Genomic DNA, 21,588 nt, shown 5'->3' with positions numbered 1-21,588 from the left:
CGTCCCCGTGTGGCTGCGGACCCGGGCCGGATTCTGACCCGAACATGCGGCCATGCTGTGCAATGAGAAACGGATGTTTCCGGTCCTATGCCACTTGAGGGGGCCCGGACTACACGCCGGTATCCCCCATGCTTGCGGTGCCTTTCTGGCACTGCAATGTATCTAGTTCCGGCTACTTTATTGTAGCCGGAACTGATAAATTCCGGATCCGCAACTTGTGGCAACTTGTGGCCACCGCAGAGACCCGTACGGTCTCTTTGCGGCCCCCGGACACTTGCGGACTCGAACCGCAAGTGTGAACGGGGCCTTAGGCAGAAGAAACTAATTCCAAAGTAACAAACAGCATCTGCGCTTTTATTAAACACTTCTGGATATAAATATAGATTATGTGCATCAATGTATTATCAGGTCATGTGACCTTTTAAAGGCAGAGAAAATGATTGTAATATATGAAAGTGCAAGTTGAATATTCACCAAGTAAGGCACATTCCTGGAGTGTCGTACAACAGTTCATGCATGTCTGCATTTTCTCTGCTTCTCTATGGAATCCAATGGTTTCTGTACTGCAGCTATTCCTGAGAATGTATAAAATGTTCAATGCCTTTTAAAAGAATCTGTTTGAAAAGCCCTATTCCTTTCTTCTTGGTCTTCTTTCACAACCTGCCTGAACACAGCAGTGAAGAACGAGCAAAGCCCACTACCCCAGTCTGTAATGAATGAATCTCTGGAGTGCGAGCAGTTCAGAGAGCCTGTGTAAGAATGACTTCCTTATAGACCATCTAAGCTGAGGCACTGAGATAAATCATTATAGCATATTGGATGGTGACACTTTTGGACGGCAGGAGGAGAGCATTCATTTTTCACTGGGCAGCAACCCAAAGATAGTGATGGTGTATTGGGCAGTCAGCCTGTTTTCAGCTGGCTGCATGTAAACAAAGGACTGCTTCAGCTTTGTTGTGTTTCTTGACATGAACAGAGTTAGTAATACAACATACAAGCATGATTAGTCAGTGAGCAATTTAAAGCCATTCTAATATGACTGTAAGGCACAGGCTTTGTTTAGGTGTGGTGACTTTGTGGCTATGAAAAAGCCTTATCCTTCCAGTAAAGCTCTGCCCATTAACTGGAGTGTTGTAGAAGGTTTTTCAGTTATTATATACATACTAATAATTCATGGTCATGCCCCTGATTATCCCCAACTTAACTGTACTCCCCCGCAATGTGTTTGGCAGAGTCGCGTCTCTCCTGCCATGGCGTGTGCACTCCTCTGTCAGTCTGTGGTTACATGCGCTAGCCGGCTTCATCCACGGATGGCATCTTTTCTGTGACTCATGGCATTTTATTATGTAAGCACATACGTTGGGTCATGAAGAAGAGGGGCCCCTGAGAGGATGAAGACTGGAGTGCATGGAACCACAGACTGACAGAGAAGCATGCCACAGGGACAGATGAGACTCTGCTCTGACATTACAGGGGCCCCAGGGAGCATAGTTACATTGGGAGAGGAGACCTGTGGGGCATGGCAGCCGGCTCTGAGGCCCTGGGGCAATTGCCAGAGTTGCCCATGTGTTAGACCGGCCCTGGGGAGTAGCCATGTCCCCATAAGTGAAATTCATTTGTACTGGTATTATTTCCACTAGTGTATTTGCGCAGAGGAATTTGTTTGTTATAAATGGATCCAGTACTGTATCATGAAGCAAATGCATCGGCACAAAATAAAGATAATGAGCATCATGAATGAAAGTATCTGAGGGTACAGCTGTTCTCGTTGCCAATACAGTCTATCATACTGCACTCGTAACATGTAAGACAAAACTACTGTAGCAACAAAGTCAATTGTCCTTCAGACCCTTTCATTTATAAGTATTATAACAAGTGCTCCTACTGGATTTAAAGAAAATAAATTCTGATTTATATTATTTTTTCTATGATGTATTTATATAGCGCTGACATCTTCCACAATGCTTTACAGAGTACATAGTCACGTCACAAGTTTTGACTTCTGTTATAAGCTCCGCAATGCAACATTGCTCCATTTTACATTTTCACGTACCATATTTTGTGCTTGAGAGTATCAGCAAGCTCCTATGGTTCTTGTATTGCTGCTATAATCTGCTACATAAGCAGAGTGAACTCTGGAGCCTGCCGGTGGGAAGTAAGGAGTACATGCTGTGATAAGTACTGCTGTGACACATTCATTTCATTTTCAAGTCATTTTATGTCTCTTATGAAACCCAGGTGTATAAAATTAAATTCTGTTTTGAAGTTGACTGCATACATTTCTCTTTTTCTTGAAGTTCCTGGTGTTTAAAAGCATCTTTTCCAGCTTCTATCACTCCTTTATTTTTGAGTGGAATAGTTAAATTTACATGGACTGTTTTCTGCATTAACTTGCCCAGTGGATTGTCACCTATGGTAAAGACATAGCAGAGGTGATCTCATCCCTCTGTGTAAACAGATGACAGCTGGCTAGGACATCGATCAATGGCGTTAATTTGCAAGAAGCTGGCGTCTTCTGAAGTATTCCGCTGGGAGTCAGCAAAAAGGCCAGTTGAGCCACTTTGGAAATCGTAAACTGAAACAAAAAGAGAAGGGTTTGTTAAAACACACCATAGAAAACTGTTCTATGACATAAAACAGATCTGATCTTTATCTGAGGGTTGTGAAACGTGATGCATTTGCAAAAAGTCCTTCAGGTATTCGGAAGCTATAACATTTAAAGATTTGAATGTTAGCCTGCCAGTTCGGATGAAGCAAATTCTTCATTTCATGGGTAGGCAGTGGAGTGAGCAAAGGATTGGTGTTATGTGGCAATGGTGGGGTTGGCTTGTTAACAGCCTTGCACCAGCATTTTGTGCTAGCTACAGGTGGTGTAGGTCTTTCTATGGAAGGCCTGCATAGAGGGCATTGCAATAGTCCAGCCCCGTGATATGATTAAGGCAAGAACTAGGGTTGGAAGATCCTCTGAAGGAATGAGGTGCTTAAATTTTGCAATGTTAGGTGAAAAAAGGCTGAAATTTGTTTATTGAAGTTCAATTCTCTATCAATCAGTACACCCAAGCTGCACAGAGAAAGATCCCAAGGGAAAATATAAATATGAGGGGGGCACTAGTAGACCACTAGTAGATGGAAGGGAGACCATTGACCACCGGGGCAAACTATAAGTGTGTATGTGTTACTATTAGACAAGCAGGGAAATTAATAAGAGGATAAGGGGAAGGGGACAAGTAGACCAGTAGGGAAAATAAGGGGGCACAGGGTTACCATATGGATGCATAGCACAGGTGCCACTCTGAAAGATCACAACACCGGGGGAAGCTTTAAATGAAAGACACCAGAAAGAGACACTAAAATTAGATACATGGAATGAGGACAAGTAATACCAGCATAATATAGGGGATGCAAGAGGAATAAAAGATTGGGCTGTTACAATAAACATAGTGTTTAGCCACCTACTATCAGGCACATGCAGAAGGGGGGCTCTGGGTGCCCAAGCACCCCCTCCTTTAAAATACCCATTAAAAGGCCCCCTTGGTGGTGAAAAATAAGTCCTGCCCCTGGCTTTGATAAGCTCTGCCCACCACACATGGGAAGCCCCACCCATGGGAAACTTCTCCCCATTTGAGCACCCCCCACTTAAGGACCCTCTGCACGGCCCTGCCTACTATAACCTCACTCTTTTTTGAGCTCACACCCCTCATATTCTCCCTTTTTAAGTATGGAAATATTTGTATTATAATTTCAGTAGTAGGAGAAAAAAAAAGTACATACTGCAGAAAAATATATATTTTAAAATCGAATATCTTTGCCATACATTGTGGTCGTTTTTATTTACAAAAGTACGTATTATTTAATAGGGTTAGGGGGTTGCAAACTGAGAAACAAATGTATTTTTTCCCTCTTATTCCCTGAAAAATGCATAGAAAATAAAATAATTACTGGGGAAAAAACGTGTAGTTTATATAGAAAAAAACACATATATCACAGAGGCCTGGAACCCACTAGGAGCGCTTTTCTGAGTGCTTTGTGGCTTGAAAAGCTCTTGCTAATGTAATGCCATGGGTGTGATCCCACTTGAGCGATGTGATTTTATAAAAAAAAAAACCCATAGCATTGCATTAGCAAGAGCTTTTCAAATCACTAGTGCTTAGAAAAGGCTTCTAGTGGGTTTGAGCCCATAGGTGCAGTGGCGTAGCAAGAGGGGATGCAGAGGTTGTGACTGCACCGGGGTCCTTGGGCCAGAAGGGCCCTCCCTCAGTGGCAGTATTAGCTCTTTATTGGTCCTGTGCTGGTAATGATCACTTCTAAAGATGCTTTTAATAGTGATAATCATTAAAGGACCACTATCGCGAACAGCAGCAGTTTAACTGCCAAAATAGTAAGATACCAGCCGGCCTCCCTACTCACTTGCACACTATTTTCTCAGTTAGACTTTGCAACTACTGTTCAGGAAATGCTGATGAAAACAAAGAAAACCCTGAGAATTCCCCATGAGGAAATGGACTGTCCCAAAACCTGTCGGTTCTGTCAGATTTTAACTGCCTACTTTTTTTGCGATAGTGGTCCTTTAACAAACTGTTCTCCATCCCTTACTTGCACCTCTAACACTGTATATATGGTATAGTTTAAATATAGATTTTGATATTGTTTTCTTGTGTAAGTGTATATTTTATTTGTAAGAAGGAACTGGGCTCTATCCATTTGAACCCTATCTGAATTGTTTGACCATCTGGCTCTAAATCAACTAAGCAAGGTAAAGAATAAACTTCTTTACAGCTTTCTTCTTAATGCTTCATGCCAATGGGCGTGGCTGTGGCGGCAGCCCCAGGACCACCTAACGCTGATCGGCATAAAGTATTGGGGCAGCAGTTTTCAGGAGATCGCGTGCAGGCTGCGCATGCATCTCCTGCTCGGGGGCGGGGCGGAGCAGTCTACGAGCTGCCTCTGCTCGGGGGACTGTTAGACGGCGAAATCGCAATCTTTACATATAGTACAGCGCTGCGATCAGCAGCAGAGCTGTACTGGGGACAGCCGTGTGACACGGCTGTCCCCCTAGGGACAAGAGAGTGATCGGCTCTCATAGGGTGAAGCCTATGAGAGCCGAACGCCGTGATTGGCTGCCTGCAAGGAGGGAAGAGGGAGGGAAAAATATATAATAATAAAAACGTAAATGTAATAAAAAAAACAAACATATTTACAAAAAAAAACAACAACTGGGGGCGATCAGACCCCATCAACAGAGAGCTCTGTTGGTGGGGAGAAATGGGGGTGGGGGGGGGTCACTTGTGTGCTGTGTGGTGTGGCCCTGCAGCTTGGCCAGCTGCAGTGGCCCATTTTACATAAAATAGCCTGGTCTTTAGGGGGGTTTAACAATTAAGTCCTCAAGAGGTTAAATTACCTCTGAACACTGATCAAACAAACAGACAGTTCATAACTGCTGTCTTATAGCTGAATGAAAAGTGTGTGTTACACTGGGCAGTGCTGCCTGTTTAGTTCTTAATTATGCAGAAAGCTGGCTATAAAATGTAGTGCTTCCATTGCGGCCCGACAGCATGGTAGCTGATCTATGGAAATTACATGTTTACTCCACAGGGCGGAGGGATCCTAAGTCCTGAAGGGATTTTTTTTGCATGCATACACATCATTTGGGAATAATTACTCACATCTCACTAACAGGTGAAACACTGCAAGGCAGCTTTCCCATTTACTCATTGCAGAATGATAAGCAGAGGGAGAGGGGAAAAAATTATTCTAGGTATGTCAGTGTAATGTAGCCTGTTAAAATACTTTAAATACATATTGATATTTAGACAAGGATTGTAATTTACTACATAAACTGTATATACTGTTAGCTACCTACACACGTTCATCTGTTTTTGTCCATAGCTGATAGCTTACCATTAGGATGGGTTACAACTGAGTATACTTATAATTGCACCCAGGCCTAACTTATTTTCTCCTCCTTTACCCTTACTAAGAGTAAAATATCAAAACATATTGGTCGACTCCCCAGCTGATTGGACACATCTGTCCATGTCTTATAAACAAAATGAGGAAAACCATTATATATATATTGATAGCTATAGTTTAAGCTAAATTGATCAAACTGAAAAAACATTTTGCTTAAAGCGGACCTCCAGTGCACATTCCATGGTTCCCCTTGTAATGGGACGTGATAATTCATTGCTGTGCCTTCTCCCCCAAATTCGTCCCCGAGCCCTGTATCCACTGGCTTTTGGAGCGTAGTCCCATCCCCCAGCAGAAAAATGCCATTGTATATTCTCTATTAAGACAGAGGGAGCATGGGGAGCGTGCACCAAAAGTCGGCAGATAAGGGTCTTGGGGTCAGATTCAGGGGAGTAGACACAGCAAGTACTTATAACCTCCCATTACAAGAGGACCCATGGGATGTGCAATTTTTTTGTTGGAGGACTGGTTTAAATAAGTGCTGTGGCATTCTTACCTGTTATCCCGGAGTGAGATGTAAATGCCCTGTGAAATGCATCAAAATCTGTTTTGTTCCCGCAGCTGTGAGGCAAACAGTCTTCGAATGGAGGCACCATGCTGCATGCATTGCCATGTTGCATGTTCCTCTGAGGATCACTGAAATGTGGGGGGCAAAATGTTTGCAGCTGACCATAAAACCCTGAAAAAGACAATAAAAACTCTCAAATTTGTAAAAATCAAGTTTGAACTACAGATTCTGCTCCTAGTGTGTCTCATCTTTGTGGTATGTATTCTATCACATGAACATGTTCTTGTATTGCTGGAAGCTGTCAAACCATGCATGAACTATGTATTTTGCACTTAAGATACTGATTGTTCTGATTGTACTGGGCATGAACTATGTGTGTATTTATTGTACCTACTATTGTCTTCTCTGCAGTACATGAGATGATGATGCTATATAAATCATAAAAATATAATGACAGCAATAATGTCTATAACAGCAAGATTCAGATTTTCTTCCACAACTGCTTATACATTATTTAAAAAGTTTACAGATTTACAAGGTACTGTTTTGTTATTTTAAATTGTACTATAAAACATTATTTTACAAAAAAATATTGTTTTATTTTAAATCTGATAAATGTTTCATTGTAGAGAAAGGAGAACAGGCAACAATTATACGTACAGTGCTTTAGTTGCAACTAATGGGTAGCCACGCAATAAGGGTCTCCTCAAACAACATGCATCACATAAAAAACAGACTGATAAGTAATTAACCTTAATGCTGGGAATGCTGGGAATACACAATACAATTTTCTGTTAAATTCTTCTGTTAGATTTTCTGTTAGAATGCATAATTAGATTATTTTCTGTAGAGAATGGTCCTTATCACTGGTGCATTGTCTTCTGGTTATCTCCTAGCCAGATAGATGGTTAGGTAGATAATTTCCAACATGTTGGAAATTATCTATCTGGCAGGTAAATCTAACAGAAAATTGTATGGTGTTTTAAAAAACAGTACAGATAAACATCATAAATATAATAAAATGTATGCCTTCAGATTAACAACCAACATTCCAGTCTATCTCAAAGTATGCCCAAATCCGGATGGCCCCGGGGCATTTAACCCAATTTGCCATATCTTTACCAGAGGCAGTTCTATGCACATATACTAATATTTCTAGTCTGAGGTAATCATTAAAATATGCTGCAAGTCTTTACAAAAGGGAGCAGCAGTATCCTTCCGCTGTTGCTGTATTAGACCTTTTTCACAATAGGGGCTCGATTCACTAAAGCATGGAGGGAATACAATAGTTTATGTAAGAGGTGTTGGATCAGGATGATGCTCTACTCCTACTTCAGTAGCTTATATCACCCTTCATATGGTTATATATAGTAGATCTCTCTGGTCAAATTGTTTCAGATTTATGACTACCTTGATATAAGATCTAAGCACTGCCAGCTTGCTTGGAGGCAGCCTCTGTAACACTGAGTAATGGAAAAGGAACACATTCTTGTTTACTTTGCTGGTAGGGTGGGGGATAGAGGTATCTGATTTTATAAAAAAAATTATTTTCACTCTTGTCTGTCTCCACTTCAAATACAAATTCAAATGAGGTTCATGAATTTTTTTTCTCCTTGGAATGTAAATTTATATTTTCTCAGAATGACATCAGACAAAAGTTTTTCTGATGTCTGATGTGTTGTTTTCTTCCAAACAAATGGATTCACCTGTCTGTGCTACAGTCAGAACAGCAGGCTGTTGAAAAGTTAAAGAACCTCTGTCGCAAAAATATTAAAATGTAAAATATATGTTAACATATACAATTAAGAAGCATGTTTCTTCCAGAGTAAAATGAGCCATAAATTACTTTTTTCCTATGTTGCTGTCACTTACAGTAGGTAGTAAGAATCTGACAGAACTGACAGGTTTTGGACTAGCCCATCTCGGGGGGGGGGGGGGGGGGGTTAAAGGGGATATCTTTATTTTCAAAATGCACTTAAAGGAGTCATCAGGGAAATTCTAATAAAATAAGTGCTACTTACCGGGGGCTTCCTCCAGCCCCAAGCTCCCAGCACGTCCCTCACTGCAGCTCTCCCCGCAGCCATTCACCACAGCTCGGTCCCGGTCCCCAGCTATGACGTCAGGGCGACCTCCAGGTCGGCCTGTACTGCACCTGCGCGAGCGGCGCTATCAATCACCGCCATGTGGGCCGGAGGGGACTGTGCAGGCGCAGTAGTTCTGCAGTAGTTCTGCGCTTGTGCAGTCCGCTATGGCCCACGTGGTGGTGATTGACAGCGCCGCTCGCACAGGCGCAGTACAGGCCGACCTGGAGGTTGCCCTGACGTCATCGCTGGGAACCGGGATGGAGCTGCGTCGAACGACTGCGAGGAGAGCTGCGGCGAGGGACGTGCTGGGAACTTGGGGCTGGAGGAAGCCCCCGGTAAGCAGCACTTATTTTATTAGAATTTCCCTGATGACTCCTTTAAGGCAGCCATACACTGGTCGATTGCCACTAGATCGACCAGCAGATAGATCCCTCTGTCATCTAATCTGATCAAAGAGGGATCTATTGGCTGCCTACACTGCAAACTGATTTTGAATCGGTTTAACTATGAAATCAATTCACAATCTGTGAAGCTGCCGCTGCTGCTGCCCCCAGCATACATTACCTGATCTGGCCAGCGCGAGTCCCCAGTCTCCGCTGTCTCTTCCCTGCTCTGGGCTCCAGCTTCACTTTACTTTCTGTTGGGAGAAGTTTAAACAGTAGACGGCACTCTACTGTTTAAACTTTCCCTGACAGGAAGTAAGTGAAGCCAGCCGGAGCCCAGTGCAGAGAAGGGACAGCGGGGACACGCACTGGTGGAACAGGTAATGTATTGCCACTAGCGTTGGTCATCAGACATTGGAAGGCCACTATCGACGCACTCCTGACCCGCTGGCGATCGAGCAAAATTTTCTGCGTGGACAGATTGACGGGATCGATCGATTTCGGACAGAAAACGGTCGATCCGTCAGCGGTTGCATATCGATTTCACAGCAGATTCACAGTGATCGAATCGGCTGTCTATCAGCGGGAAATCGAGTAAATGTATGGGCACCTTTAGAGAATGGCAGTTGCTCCATCCAACTGCCAAAAAAGTGTACGGTGAGCAGAGAAGCTGGCCAGCATCTTTGTATAACTCTTTTCAGGAAGTGTCTTTATAAATCCCCTATGCTGAGAATCCCCTATGGAAAGATGGGCTAGCTTAAAACCTATCGGTAATGTCATATTTCTACTACTGTAAGTGACAGCAACATAGTAGAAAAGTAATTTTTGGCTCATTTTACTCAGGAAGAAACATTCCCTTTTGGAAATCAGTGGTACAGTTGCTAAGTGAGATCTGGGAAACACAGATTGAGCGCAAACCACTAACTTTATTATTGGGTTACCCGCTCGCTTGTCATTTACGGAGAGTAAATAAGCTTACGGGCATTATTCTTAATGCTGCCAAACAATTAATTGTGGCCCTGTGGTGCTCCCAGTCTACGCCGACAAGAGATATGCTGATTGAAAAGGTTCTCGATGTTAAAGAGAATCTGTACTCTAAAATTTTTACAGCAAAAAGCATACCATTCTATTCATTATGTTCTCCTGGACCCCTCTGTGCTGTTTCTGCCACTCTCTGCTGCAAACCTGGCTTGTAATTGCCAGTTTTAGGCAGTGTTTACAAACAAACTAACCAGCTTGTGATAGGCTCACATAAGCAGAGTGTGTGAGTCATACAGAGCCTGCAGGGGGCCTGGAGGGTGTGTGTATAGCTTCTACCAATCACAAGCAGCCCTGCACATTCCACACATTCCAGCTTTAGCCCGACTGTGCCAACAGAAGAAAACAGATTAGATCATATAACAGAGATAACACAGTCACTGTGCAATTAGGAAAGGCTGCAGTAAGCCAGAGCACATTAGAACAGGCAAAGGAACTTATAGGATATAAGAACTAAGGCTGAAAATTTTGTTACAGAGTCTCTTCAAGCGAATGGAGGAGATGACGGCTAGCTTGAACAATACTACTGATAAGTTTGATGATATTTGGCGTCCTTGGGAACTTTGGAAAACAGTGGAGGACTATGGCCCTCTTACGTAATTTAGATTTTAACCCTTTTCTTCATAGGTTCTTTCTCTTTTCATCTTCTATTTTTGCCTTTTGTTGGTGCTCGGATTACCCATGTGTTTGCTTGCTCTTTTGATATCGTTTTATTGCCTGAACTTTATTCGGATTATATACTGTATTTTATGTCATTTGTTCTTTGTTTCATTTCTGATCCAACTTCTGCCAAACACTGTGACTTTGGTTTTGTTGGATCATTAGTTGGATACCTTCTGTACAATGTCCTGTATTATGCATTTTATGTGCCTTCTATATGATGACTGTTTATAATTGTATGAAAACTTCATAAAAAGGTATGTCACTCAGGAAGAAACATACTACTTATTTGTATGTGTTTTAAATGTTAAGATTTTTGCAACAGTTCCTCTTTAAACATCAGTAATAGTCCCACCAACAGAAGCTGATAAGTCCTTTAGTTGGGCTGCTTCATTTTTTTTTTAACAGGATGATATTAAACTTCATACAACTTGGTTGACAAACAAAAATTCTAACATTTGGGAACTCCATTTAGGATACTATAATACATTTAGAACTGTACCTTAAGTTGAGCTTTAATCCTACACCTCAGCTTGAAGTAGCAAGACATTACAGGGCATAGCAGTTATTTGGCCAATAATGTATAATGATTTATGAAGCTACTAATATTCAGATAATAGGTGGGATTGCAATTAACCTGAAGGTATTTAATTTGTTTCTTTAAATGTCTGTTTCCCCCTTAAACTCCTGAAAATGCACACAGGAACATTTTTGCTCCACTGTTTAGTCATTTAAAGGATGAATTAGACAAAAATGAGACATCGCTTTTTCTGGATGTGTCACACCACATATGTGTCAGATTAATTTGCCTTTTAGTATGAGCTGTGGGATAAAACATTGGAGGTAAGCATTGATGACTCCATACACAGTTTAAAAGACCTGTTGTAGTTGGGCCAAGATGTTTATCACCGTTTCCAGGAATTGTTTTATCACATTCTCACTTTCCCTGATCCTCATACATTACTTTCAGTTCAGATATTGAGTCAGAGGTCTGTAAATCACACCATCTAGGCAGAAGTTTATCTACTGGGACCAAAGCAATCTAGGCAACATGTGCAGAAATAATGCCATTTCTTGCATTCTTGACATCAAATATTAATTTTAGTTTGCTGGGAAGTTAATTGAGTGACAGTGACTAAACTGTAAACCAGAAAGGCAGAAGTAAGCATGACATTTTAGAAGACTTGGGATTCATTGATCAAAATGCTGGCTTTATTTTCCAGAGTAATTGTTGATTTAGTAATATCTACATTTTGTAACAAGCAATGAAAGACCTGGATTATAATAATGGCAGTATTTGTATAGCGCCTTTCTCCTGTCGGACTCAAAGCGCTTGCAAGGCAGCCACTAGAGCGCACTCAGTAGGCAGTAGCAGTGTTAGGGAGTCTTGCCCAATGAACTCCTTACTGAATTACTGGCTTACTGAACAGGCAGAGCCAAGATTCGAACCCTGGTCTCCCGTGTCAGAGGCAGAGCCCTTAACCAGTACATCATCCAGCCACTGAGATGAGAATGTTTATTTCCTTGGGATTAAATCCAACACAGTGTAATGAAGGATTTAACAGAAGACCAAGCATACCAGAGTGTTTCTTAAATATATTTTTGCAGCTTTATTTTCTTGGTGCTCTTCACAACCTTCCAGCTATCTTTGATTCATTCATGACTTTTAGTCTACAGTGTAACGTCATTCCTATTTCCATTAATCACATGATTTTGTCCCAGGATTTTTGAATCAGGTTTTAAAGTGACGCTGCAGCCAATTGCTGTAAGCAAGTGGTAAGACACATAGGGGCTTGATTCACTAAGACAAATAGCATGCCTTGTCAGAGTTAACATGCCTTATCAGAGTTTTCACACATTATCATAGTTAACACGGCTTATCAGAGTTGCATAGCGAGCACTACGAATGTATGCTTTCTAATTGGCAATAACGAGAGCTCCACTCGTCCTGCCCTGAGCCCCTGTGGGTCAAGGGCTGGCAGCCTATTGGGCCAATCAAAGTGCAGGGATAATGTCCTTTAAAGTGACTGGACCCGCAGCATGAGCCCCTGCGAGTCCAATCACTTTAAAGGACATTATCCCTGCACTTTGATTGGGCAGGACGAGAGGCACTCTCGTCATTGCCAAATAGCAGGCATAAGTTTGTAGCGCTCGCTGTGCTACTCTGAGAAGGTGTGTTAACTCTGATAAGGCATGTTAATTATGATAAGGCATGCTATTTGTCTTAGTGAACCAAGCGCATAATATGCAGCCTTATAGCAAACCTGAAGTGAAACTAAACTGATGAGATAAACAATGCACTCTAAAGTGTTTCTCGTCATGCAGGAGTTTATGACCTCTAATACGTTATTAGTGAGCGTTACACTCCAGTGGCACTGCAGAGTCACTTGCAGTGAGGAAAAAAGAAGCACAGCCTAGTTCTAAGTAGGCTTGGGATAGTATTCACAAACACCTGATTACTTAAACTAACAACACAATTGTTGCCTCTTTGGTAGGATATAAAACGTAACTTTTAATAAATAAAGATATAAAATACACCCAGAGCTGGCTGTCTTAATTACAAACTCATTAGGATTGGGATAGCACATACACATTTATCTCATCAAGTAACATGTCACTTCAGGTACCCTTTACTAGCTCCGCGCCTCAACTAGGCAGTTCTGCCGGCTGCCACTATTAGAGCTGTTAAGCCATGGCTGATCAGATGGAAATCCAGCTATAAACCTGACTACCTAGGCTGTTGATTATAGATCTGAATGTTCATCTACCCCATGGTCGATATTCACTAAATAAGTGCAGATAGTGCAACTACATTTTACCGGATGGTGTGCAAACTATATAATGCATGTTATTTAGTTTGTGTAACAATATTTAGTGAATACACCCCCATGTTACCACAGTCTTCAGTACAGGAAGATATCTCCAGTGATGGTAAAGTGAAAGTTTCAAGATTGAGTTATGAAGGAGGCAGGGGTCTGTAGTTAGTAAATGGGCTAAAGCTAGGATTAGGGATAGATGAGGAAGTAAAGGACTAGCATTAGCTAGCTTTCTGGTGTACAGTGACTGAAACTTGATCATAGGATGTGGTCGTTTAGAAAAAAATCTGATCAGATATCTAACCATTTTGGCCACAACAAAAATATCTTTAGTATCATCGTGTAGCACTAATATGGATGATGAAATAGTTGTAATAAGTAAACTGTAATAAGTAAACTGCTGCAGGAACAAGCACATTTTCTTACAGTTAGATTGCCACTGAAAATACAACCAACGTTTTGTACAGTGTTAAGCACAGATCTCCCATGTACACACGTCACAGAATGCACACACCAGCTGAGCACTAGGGATTTATGAAATATTATAGTGGTAGCATGTTACATATTTAGAAATACAACCAGTTATTGTAATCAGAGATCAGCGTATCTGTCACAAATCTTTGCATTGTATGTAATGCTGTACATTAAGAGTCATATACAATTTATAGCTTGTATTAGCAGCTGAGAAAATTCTCGTGCTACTTAGTGCTGGAGTCTTTTATGGCTGAATTGAGAGCTCCCACAGTTTACTTTTCTATCCCTCAGGAAATCTGCAGCTGTATAATACTTATAGCTGATAGCGCAGTAAGTCTATCTTGGACTTGTGTCATAGTTTCCTTTAAAGTATTAACACTTATGGATTTCTGTTTGATTGAAACAGGCGCAACCTTTCAGCAGGGAAGTACTTGCGACTCCATTCTGCCCGCTAAGTACACTGGCTGCTAAGATATCCTTTTTTTTCATACGTGGGTACTGCCAATTTAAAATGAGCTAACAGGTTGCAGATAAAATGCTGCCATTGTTTGGCAACAGCTCAAGCTGAAAATTTAATAGCTGCGGAGACAGCTTTCTAAAGCTCAGCATTATTACAAGCTACAGTAAGAGTCCAGAGAGGCTGGCTGAAACATTTGCTACCATACAGTAATGCACAAGATACAGGAGCTCAGAGAAAATACACAGGATTGCTATTCTTAAACTCAGTAATAGCTAGAAAGCTCAAATAACACAAGAGCTTTCTGTGTGATAACATTTTTTTAAGTAGATTTTTTTCAAAAAGTTTGTATTAAAAACAAAACAAAAAAAACAAATAATATGAGCAGCGTGCAAAATGTAATTATCCGTACCTCATCTGACTTTAGTTAACTTAAAAGTAATAGGTTGCTATGGGCTGCTAAAGCTTGGAAATAAGGTTTGTACTGCACTGTTTTGAATAAGGTCTTCCACAGGATTAAAAAAAATGTTGCTAACACGTCCCTTTGAACATGGACACATATGATTATACATAGGTCGTGTGGCTAGTTAAATGAAGTTTAGGCACTGCTTATGTGCATGTATGAATAACATAGACTTGTCAGTATTTAAAGGCATGATTTGGCAACCCTGAGTAGTATTTCTTGATAGTATATTTTGCTGCCAGCCTGTTTCTAACACAGAGGCTTAAGGAAAACCTGAAGCTAAAAAAACCCAAAAAACCTTATGATATAAGGAATTGTATGTGTAGTACAGATAACAAATAGAACATTAATAGCACTGAAAAGAGTCTCATATTTTTTATTTTCAGTTATATAGCTTTTGCAATTTAGAAACCACACTCTGTCTTTTAAGCTATAAAACAAAGCAGAAATAAGACCGTCAAACTGTCCTACAGTAAAACCTTATCTGAAGCTGTCTCTCACTTTTTTTTGCAAAACACAAGAAGCAAATGCTCATTCCAAGACAGTGGCTATTCAAGTCGTTCAAAAAATAGGACTATATTCGACCCAGTGGGTCAAACAGCTCAAAAAGCTCTTTGGCATAGATAACAATTTTTACCTGTGCTGGAAAACAACATGAAATTATTTTCTTTGCTTTTAATGTTCTCTTTCTTAGCTGTACTAAACATACAATTCATTATCTCATAAGTTTATTTCCACTTCAAGTTTGCTTTAAGGGCAATAAGTTGTCTTTGCTTCCTAGTCAGTGTATATATACACACTGTGGAGAACCATTAAACTGACTGATACTGCCACAGTTTAAGGCTCCCTGCACACTGCAAATCCGTTTTCCGATTCCGATTCCGATTCCGTTTCCGATTCCGATTCCGATTCCGTTTCCGATTTTCCTTGAATACATTCAACAGAAAAACGGATCAAAAAACGCAGCATGCAGTTAAGATTAAAAATCTGAATCGGAATCGGATGTAAAAACAGATTAAAAAGCGGAATCTGAATCTGAATTGCTTGCAGTGTGCAAGAGGCCTTCAACATATTGAAAAGGTCTATGAGCGTAAGCATACTTACAGTAAAAGAAAAAAGGCAGTATACATATGTATGAGGTAGCACCATAAGTGCTATAAAAAGTGCTGACCATTTCATTGCTTAATATTTTTGCAACACCCCACAATCTCCTATGTAAATATGACAAAGACAGTGGGCTATATACTATTCCAGGTGATAAGTAGCTTGCAGATGCGAGCTACTTATCACCTTGCCATCGCGCGAGGATTACCGGCAAATCCTATTGCCCATATCCTTTGCGGGATGGCCGATCATTAGGGAATATTACTCAGGTGAAAGCCTTTTCCACCTGGGGGGTCTTAAGTTTAATAGGATTAGGTGATGCCCCATCGCCTTAATTAAGAACTCACCAGCGCTAATCGCTGGCAAGTTCAGCTATAGCATATGGCCCAGTGTGTGCTAAGTTATTGAAACCACCAACACTCCATCAAAAGACTAAGTATAGTAATATCAATAGTTCACTCAGGCAAAGATTGACATTGCAGAAGGCTATGTCTTGAATATCAGCACACTATCAGTAGTGTCCTGGTTATGATTTCTATTGTAGGGTCACTAAGGTGTCCAGTAACAGCAAAGATAATGAGAAACAGAAAGGTTAGGAAGTATAAAATGTGTCAACTGCTTCACCACTTCCCGACCGCCTAACGCACAGAGGCGGCCGGGAAGTGGAGCCCTGAAGGACCGGCTCACCCACAGAGGCGGCGGTCCTTCTAAGGGCATGGGCGGAGCGATCGCGTCATCCGTGACGCGATCCTCCGCCGGCGCCTGTCACCGCTCGCCCGCCGCAACATCCCGCCGGCTAAACGGAAGCGCCGGCGGGATGTTAACCCGGCGATCGCCGCATACAAAGTGTATAATACACTTACTTGGGGGGTAGTGACGAGAGATCCAGCCCTCCACAAGGTGTTTCCGGACCCCCCCAGAGTTGTGTTTAGAAGGGCCCCCACCTTGGGGGACACCCTAATCCGAAGCGAATACCGCTCACCCCCTATTAGGAATTGGCTATCAGACAACCGTCCGAAGGGCAACTACAAGTGCGGCCACTGTGACTTCTGTGCCAATATGTGGGAGGGCACAAACTATCGCCTGGGAGGCCTACAGTGGGAAGTGAGGGCTTTCATCACTTGTCAGACCAAATTTGTCTCCTATGTGGTATTCTGCCCCTGCCTCTTCTACTATGTTGGAAAAACAACTCGCCCCCTTAAAGAAAGGGTAGGTGAGCATTTTAATTCGATCAAATCGGGCAAGGGTAGTCCCAGACTGATTGAGCATGTGAGGGAGGCTCATGGTGGGAGGGCAAGATGCCTAAGATTCGCAGGTCTCTTACATGTTGCCCCGTCAGGGAGAGGGGGTGACCGTGACCGGGAATTAACCAGACGAGAATCACGGGTCATCTTGCGCTCCGAAGCCATGGGACCTCTGGGCCTGAATGATAGACTGGAGCTGGCGTGTTTCCTTGAACCTTAGGGCTCCTGGTGTCCCCCTTTCTTTTCTCCTTCTTGAGGTACTCTATATCTCCGCCTAGTGAATGTTTCTCCCTGAAGGTTCTGGTTCCGGGTTCTTTCTTTTGGTTTTTCCTCTTTTTTTTCTCCTTCGGGTGCGTTTGGGGGTGGCGACTTGTGAGCCTCTCACTAGGTGTGGGCAGATGTGAACGCCCAATATGGGGTGAATGACTGTCCGCACGAGCGGCATACAGGTACCATAAATATTAAAAATAATAAATACATAACGCATAGGTAATGCAACAGAGGTCCCCAATAGGTGGGCCTGTATGGATCCACATAGGATCCAATAAAACATATAATGGATAATAATTAAAAAAATTGTCCCTTGGTTTGGGTGCCTGATGCGGCCCGATGCGGACAGCCGACTGCGGGGGTGAATTTATCCGCCTTTGGGTGAGTCGAGGAACCTAGGGTCTTTGGCACCCCTGAAATCTAAGAATCAATAAAGTTCTTCCCCACATACGATAGGTGAGAGGTGTTGGGACCTGGCCCCCTTTGGGATGCCTTTGGAGGACCCCAAACACACCCCCCCCCCTTTTTCTCTCCTCCTCTCCTCTTTTTCCTTTCCCCTCCTACTCCTCTAGTGTCTCGCTTGTACTTCCCAATATCCAATAGTGGGGACAAAGGATGCCCCCACAACAATGAGATGTGTGAGCCTGCTCCCTACCAATATGAGCATGAAGCACCTTAGTGTAGCAATAGTGTAGTCCTTTTCTTCCTCCTTCCCTTTCGTTCATAAGGATATGACAGGGATAAGGGTGAATATAACCCATAGGGTCTCTAAGTTCCCACACAGCCCTCCCGATCTTTTTAATGGGGTTTTTTTTTCGGGTTTGGGGGTCCCCATACGGGGTGTTCTTATCAGATCAAATAAAGGAATCAATTTTATATTTTAGAGATAGAACAGGCGGGTATAATGTCATATCCTCAGGTATATGGTGTGGACAGATGTCAATTTGCACAGAGCACGGCTATATGCCTTCCTTTATAGACACAATGGATTGTTTTTATGGGATACCAATGTTAATAATGTATTTATATGTTATCGAATGCACACATTTTCTACAACAGAGTCACAGATATAGCACATTTTGATGACCTGGACACTTCGTCCCTTCTAGATGCACTGCACAGCATCACCTGATGTATAACACTATCTTAGGTCTTTCGCCGTAGAACGGCGGAACTCCGCCCCCTCACCCCCGACCTTTCCCTGTCACAACTCTACACCAATGAGACGGCGCCGGAGGCGGGGACGAAAGGTCCTATACAGGAGGCTTCCCGGCGCCGTCTCTTCACGGACACGCATGTGAGCAAGCGCCCGAGCGGCGTGAAACGGCTGTAGTGCCGTCCGCATCTTCCCCTGGTCACCTCTCCCTTCCACACCGCCTCAACTTCAAGCACACAGGTTTGGCACCTTCTTTTTGCGTATGTCAAGGCTGTTCATATTTTTGACTGAGGAACGAAATAAATCTTTGGAACTGTTTATGATACAGGTGCACAGTACCCTCCTTTACATGTACTGTACTTGTTTTTGGTGCCCTGCACAAAATTACTTGCTGCACATTTCATAGCTCTTCCTGCATGTCCCAGTGAAGTGGTTGGAACAATAATAAGGTGTAGGAATCGCATGTTGCATGTGATGCATAGCACCCTCTGAAGCTAGGCCATTAATCCCCAAGTCCAAGCATATGAGTGCCAGATCTCAAGCTATCCTGCTATACTGTAAAAGTGTATAATACACTTTGTAATGTTTACAAAGTGTATTATACAGGCTGCCTCCTGCCCTGGTGGTCCCAGTGTCCGAGGGACCACCAGGGCAGGCTGCAGCCACCCTAGTCTGCACCCAAGCACACTGATCTCTCCCCCCCTGCCCCAGATCGCCCACAGCACCCCTCAGACCCCCCTTGCCCACCCCCCAGACCCCTGTTTGCACCCAATCACCCCCCTAATCACCCATCAATCACTCCCTGTCACTATCTGTCAACGCTATTTTTTTTTATCTCCCCCCCTTCCCACTGCCCCCTACTGATCACCCCCCCACCCCTCAGATTCTCCCCAGACCCCCCCAGACCCCCCCCCCCCTGTGTACTGTATGCATCTATCCCCCCTGATCACCTGTCAATCACCTGTCAATCACCTGTCAATTACCCATCAATCACCCCCTGTCACTGCCACCCATCAATCAGCCCCTAACCTGCCCCTTGCGGGCAATCTGATCACCCACCCACACCAATAGATCGCCCGCAGATCCGACATCACATCACCACCCAAACGCAGTGTTTACATCTATTCTCTCCTCTAAACACCCACTAATTACCCATCAATCACCCATCAATCACCCCCTATCACCACCTGTCACTGTTACCCATCAGATCAGACCCTAATCTGCCCCTTGCGGGCACCCAATCACCCGCCTACATGCTCAGATTGCCCTCAGACCCCCCCTTATCAATTCGCCAGTGCAATATTTACATCTGTTCTTCCCTGTAATAACCCACTGATCACCTGTCAATCACCTGTCAATCACCCATCAATCACCCCCTGTCACTGCCACCCATCAATCAGCCCCTAACCTGCCCCTTGCGGGCAATCTGATCACCCACCCACACCAATAGATCACCCGCAGATCCGACATCAGATCACCACCCAAACGCAGTATTTACATCTATTCTCTCCTCTAAACACCCACTAATTACCCATCAATCACCCCCTATCACCACCTGTCACTGTTACCCATCAGATCAGACCCTAATCTGCCCCTTGCGGGCACCCAATCACCCGCTTACACGCTCAGATTGCCCTCAGACCCCCCCCCCTTATCAATTCGCCAGGGCATTATTTACATCTGTCCTTCCCTGTAATAACCCACTGATCACCTGTCAATCACCCATCAATCACCCCCTGTCACTGCCACCCATCAATCACCCCCTGTCACTGCCACCCATCAATCAGCCCCTAACCTGCCCCACGCGGGCAATCTGATCACCCACCCACACCAATAGATCGCCTGCAGATCCGACATCAGATCACCACCCAAGCGCAGTGTTTACATCTATTCTCTCCTCTAAACACCCACTAATTACCCATCAATCACCCATCAATCACCCCCTATCACCACCTGTCACTGTTACCCATCAGATCAGACTCTAATCTGCCCCTTGCGGGCACCCAATCACCCGCCTACACGCTCAGATTGCCCTCAGACCCCCCCTTATCAATTCGCCAGTGCATTAGTTACATCTAGTGTTGGGCGAACAGTGTTCGCCACTGTTCGGGTTCTGCAGAACATCACCCTGTTCGGGTGATGTTCGAGTTCGGCCGAACACCTGATGGTGTTCGGCCAAACCGTTCGGGTTCGCCCGAACTACTAAATGCCCGGCCGAACAGGGCCGAACAGGGCCCCTGTTCGGACGAACAGGGCCCTGTTTGGCCGAATACCGCCCCCCTATGGGGTCGCAGGCATAAGGGGGGAGCATGCCCCGATCGCGGGGGGGGGGGGGTCGGAAATTCCCCCCACACCCCTCCGCTAGCGCTCCCCCCTCTGCCCGCTTCCCCATAAAAAAGTTGGCGTAAAGTTAAATATTACCAGTGGTGGCTGCTGCAGTGGCTGGCTGGCAGTGGTGTGAATGAGGAGGAGGAGTCTGAGTATGACGCGTTGAGGCCAGGCAGCGGGCGGTTCAGCGGTAGTACCCTTGTGGTACTTCCGCCCTTTCTCTGACCTCACGTCCTCTACGTGATGACGCATACGAGGGTACACGTCACGCGTACCATCGTATGCGTCATCACGTAGAGGACGTGAGGTCAGAGAAAGGGCGGAAGTACCACAAGGGTACTACCGCTGAACCGCCCGCTGCCTGGCCTCAACGCGTCATACTCGGACTCCTCCTCCTAGTCCTCACTCACACCACTGCCAGCCAGCCACTGCAGCAGCCACCACCGGTAATATTTAACTTTACGCCAACTTTTTTATGGGGAAGCGGGCAGAGGGGGGAGCGCTAGCGGAGGGGGTGGGGGGAATTTCCGACCCCCCCCCCCGCGATCGGGGCATGCTCCCCCCTTATGCCTGCGACCCCATAGGGGGGCCGTATTGCGGCATGTTCGGGTCCCCATTGACTTGCATTAAGTTCGG

At 43.9% G+C, this 21,588-nt stretch overlaps 1 protein-coding gene across 1 annotated transcript in view; it reads right to left on the bottom strand.

Moving 5' to 3' along the window:
* Window positions 1-1,861: 1,861 nt before the first annotated feature.
* GLIS3 (GLIS family zinc finger 3) overlaps window positions 1,862-21,588 on the bottom strand; it is a 619,418-nt gene continuing 599,691 nt past the window's right edge. Inside the window, exons 10-11 of the mRNA XM_068271394.1 lie at window positions 6,464-6,646; window positions 1,862-2,575 (exon numbers count right to left, since the gene is read on the bottom strand). Coding sequence (XP_068127495.1) covers window positions 2,439-2,575; window positions 6,464-6,646 — 320 coding nt within the window. The 3' untranslated portion in view covers window positions 1,862-2,438. The remainder of the gene's footprint in view (window positions 2,576-6,463; window positions 6,647-21,588) is intronic.

The sequence above is a fragment of the Hyperolius riggenbachi genome, chromosome 1 (genome assembly GCF_040937935.1).
Source record: "Hyperolius riggenbachi isolate aHypRig1 chromosome 1, aHypRig1.pri, whole genome shotgun sequence".
In the NCBI taxonomy this organism is placed as follows: Eukaryota; Metazoa; Chordata; class Amphibia; order Anura; family Hyperoliidae; genus Hyperolius; species Hyperolius riggenbachi.
Note: the sequence above shows the minus strand (reverse complement) of the source record. Positions and strands in the feature narration are given on the sequence as shown.